The sequence below is a fragment of the Malaya genurostris genome, chromosome 3 (genome assembly GCF_030247185.1).
Source record: "Malaya genurostris strain Urasoe2022 chromosome 3, Malgen_1.1, whole genome shotgun sequence".
Taxonomy (NCBI): domain Eukaryota; kingdom Metazoa; phylum Arthropoda; class Insecta; order Diptera; family Culicidae; genus Malaya; species Malaya genurostris.
This window is the reverse complement of record NC_080572.1, coordinates 58277763-58280501: the sequence shown is the minus strand read 5'-3', so window position 1 is coordinate 58280501 and position 2739 is coordinate 58277763. Positions and strand designations below refer to the sequence as shown.

At 39.7% G+C, this 2739-nt stretch overlaps 1 protein-coding gene across 1 annotated transcript; it reads right to left on the bottom strand.

The window, feature by feature from the left end:
* Positions 1–911: 911 nt before the first annotated feature.
* LOC131433807 (uncharacterized) lies at positions 912–1913 on the bottom strand. Its single transcript, XM_058600409.1, has one exon. It carries the CDS (start codon positions 1911–1913, stop codon positions 912–914), a length of 1002 nt encoding a protein of 333 aa, XP_058456392.1.
* Positions 1914–2739: the final 826 nt, after the last annotated feature.

The window sequence follows — 2739 nt, the reverse complement described above, 5'->3', positions numbered from 1 at the left end:
AAGCTTTCAGTGAGAGAGTCGATTTTGCGAAGTCGTATGAAGAAAACAGCGTTTTAGAAGAAAATTTTTCAAAAAGAAGTTTATGTTTCGTTTATGTCTTTTTCTCCAATCGTATTTATACCTGCCAATATAGGCAAAACAACCGCGACTGAAAAAATTATGTCGGTAGTAGTGTGCCATCTAGTGGCTAGTAGTCATTACGGTGTTAACGTTTTTTCGGTGACAGTGCGCCATATAGCTGTAGGTAGGCCATTTATGTAGGTTGAAAAAAACGTTTTATTTCTTTAATTCAACTGAAAAATTAGTTGAATGGATTTGAAGCGTGCCTTAGCTGAGAAATGACAGCACGTTTAATTGGTGAATTCAACTAAAAAAAAGCCATTTCAGCAAATATTTTATTACTATTAAGGGAATGAGAATTAAAAAATCTAAATTAGCAAAAGTAAGATTTTTTTAGTTGTCTCGAAAAATAACTAACCAAAATCAGAAAATCAACTAATGTTTTCGCCAAAATGCTGATTTCGGTCTTTCCGTGTTGTTGGTATTTCCGGCAATTCTAATATCTTTCTATGGAGAAAGGCAAAATCCGATATCTTGGTATTACATTTTTTGGGGGGAAATTTGATCATTCTGCTTCAACAGACCTCGCAGCCTATTCTTAGCCTATAGAGTCCTTTCTTGCCAGTGTTATGGTCTTACTGACGCTAAGAATCCCTTCAAGTCGGGGTTCGAACATACGACATCTGGCTTGTATAACCAGCGCTCTATACACTCAGCCGCCAACCCGGAACATAGTCAAAAACAACACACATTCATGGTACAGTTTTGAACAACTGCTCATGTTAATCATTTTATTTGTATACAATATAATTACTTATCTTTATCATCTAATTAACTAACATCACTTCATTTCAGTTATTAGCGAACTTACAACCTCTCGTCGGAGGTAGAATGTATCGTGGAGCGAACGACTGCAAAGGTGCGTAAGACTGCAGCGGGGTGTACGGTGGGAACAAATAGAAAGGATTTTGCCTTCTACAAGTGTGCTGTCCGAGTACAATCCAAGACGCTTGCACCAACACGGAAGTGGTATGATCTATCACACCACATCTCGAGAAGCATTTATGGGCTCGGAAAAATCTAGTACACTCATCACACGAGTCTCGCAATGCCAGCTCCGTGCATGCCTTCGTGTTCTCGCTTAGAAGTTCCAGATCTGGGATCTCATGTTCGCGAGCGTAGATTCGAGGAAGGTTAAATCCAAGTCTACTATCGTACAGACCCTCGGCAATATACTGACACCGATACAGACATTTAGTTTCTTGACAATCTGGAAACACTCCCCTACTGTATTGTTCGAGTAGCTCACCCGGAATTTGAAGAACATTTATACAATCAACGGCTGCCTGGATTGCATCCAGCGGAGTCAAAGGAACGTATTCGTTAGTAAATTTGAGGTTTCCGTAATGATGGAAGTAACACAAGAACGACTCGTAAGCCTTCGAGCAGTCATCGTGGCATAGTGCTATTTTTGCATCAAAACACTCCCTGGTACGTCGAACGAAGCAAGTATCTCCTGGAGCCGGCAAGAAATAACTCTCCATAATTGGAATCTGAACGCCGGTCGTATCGTTCCACCATCCCAAATTGATGCCAGTGCATCGAATCAAGCATCTCAATTCTGGCTCATTTGTTATGTAGTTGAACGAAATAAGCCGCTCGATGGCTTCCGGGTGAACTGCTAAATATTCAGCACACTCATCCAAAGCTTGACGGAAGCTCTTTAGTTGGTAGGCGAAATACGTTTCACCAATCCGTGGTGCCGGTGGTGGTGGTAGCAGAAGTGGTCGAAAATGTTGAGCAGAAGTTGCGGTCGCTAGAAATGCGACCAGCAAACCAACAAACGAGTACATCGAAATCTTTACCGGGTCACTGTTGAGAATGAAAGTTCGATCGACACGGTTACAGCAATTTTACTAATGTTACATGTGCCTGAACGTGCTGCTTTTATATCATATAAGGTTCACGCATTGTTTGACATTGTTGGCTGCACGTTAGCGGCGAGATATGCAAGTAAGAAATTGCACAACTTGTTGTCAGCTTGTTGGCGCGTACACGACCAAAGTTATAAACAAAAGTTGAGGTGAAAGTCAAAAAACCAATGCTTTCTTAGAAGATGTCCTATCAAATGCATATCGTAGCATTGAATGCAGAGAACATTTCGTTTTCGAACAGGTGTGGATCTGGAGGTAAAACAAGCAACGTAAGTTATGTGTGCCATTTCGGTAATATTCACTTTCACGAATCACAAAATGTTAACTGAACAATAAGTCTTTGATATTTGGTCAATTTTATGTCATTGATTGGGTTCTATCGTTCTTTCCAGTTTTAGAAAAAATGAGTGTATTAATCCATCCGATTCGTTAGAGGTGATCAAGTATTTGAAGACAAAAATACATTTATGATTACACACAGTTGATAGATTTTAAATTTGATTAATTAATGGTTCCTAGCTAGAATGTGATTGTTTAGAGCTAATCTCTCCCTTCAACATCGACGATGTTTATATCAATACGGTAACGTTCGAGTGTGTATTTCACTTGAATATGTTGATTACAACTACAACAAGACTTGTGAGATCTACCCTTTGCGTCATCGAATCGTATGAAAAAATACAAGCAGTTTTCGACATTCGAAACGCTGCACGCGATTCTACATTTGATGAAGTTTGGAACAAGA

Bases quoted from the DNA above. Each gene is read 5' to 3' on its own strand.
- LOC131433807 (XM_058600409.1), bottom strand. From the start codon at position 1,913: ATGTACTCGTTTGTTGGTTTGCTGGTCGCATTTCTAGCGACCGCAACT.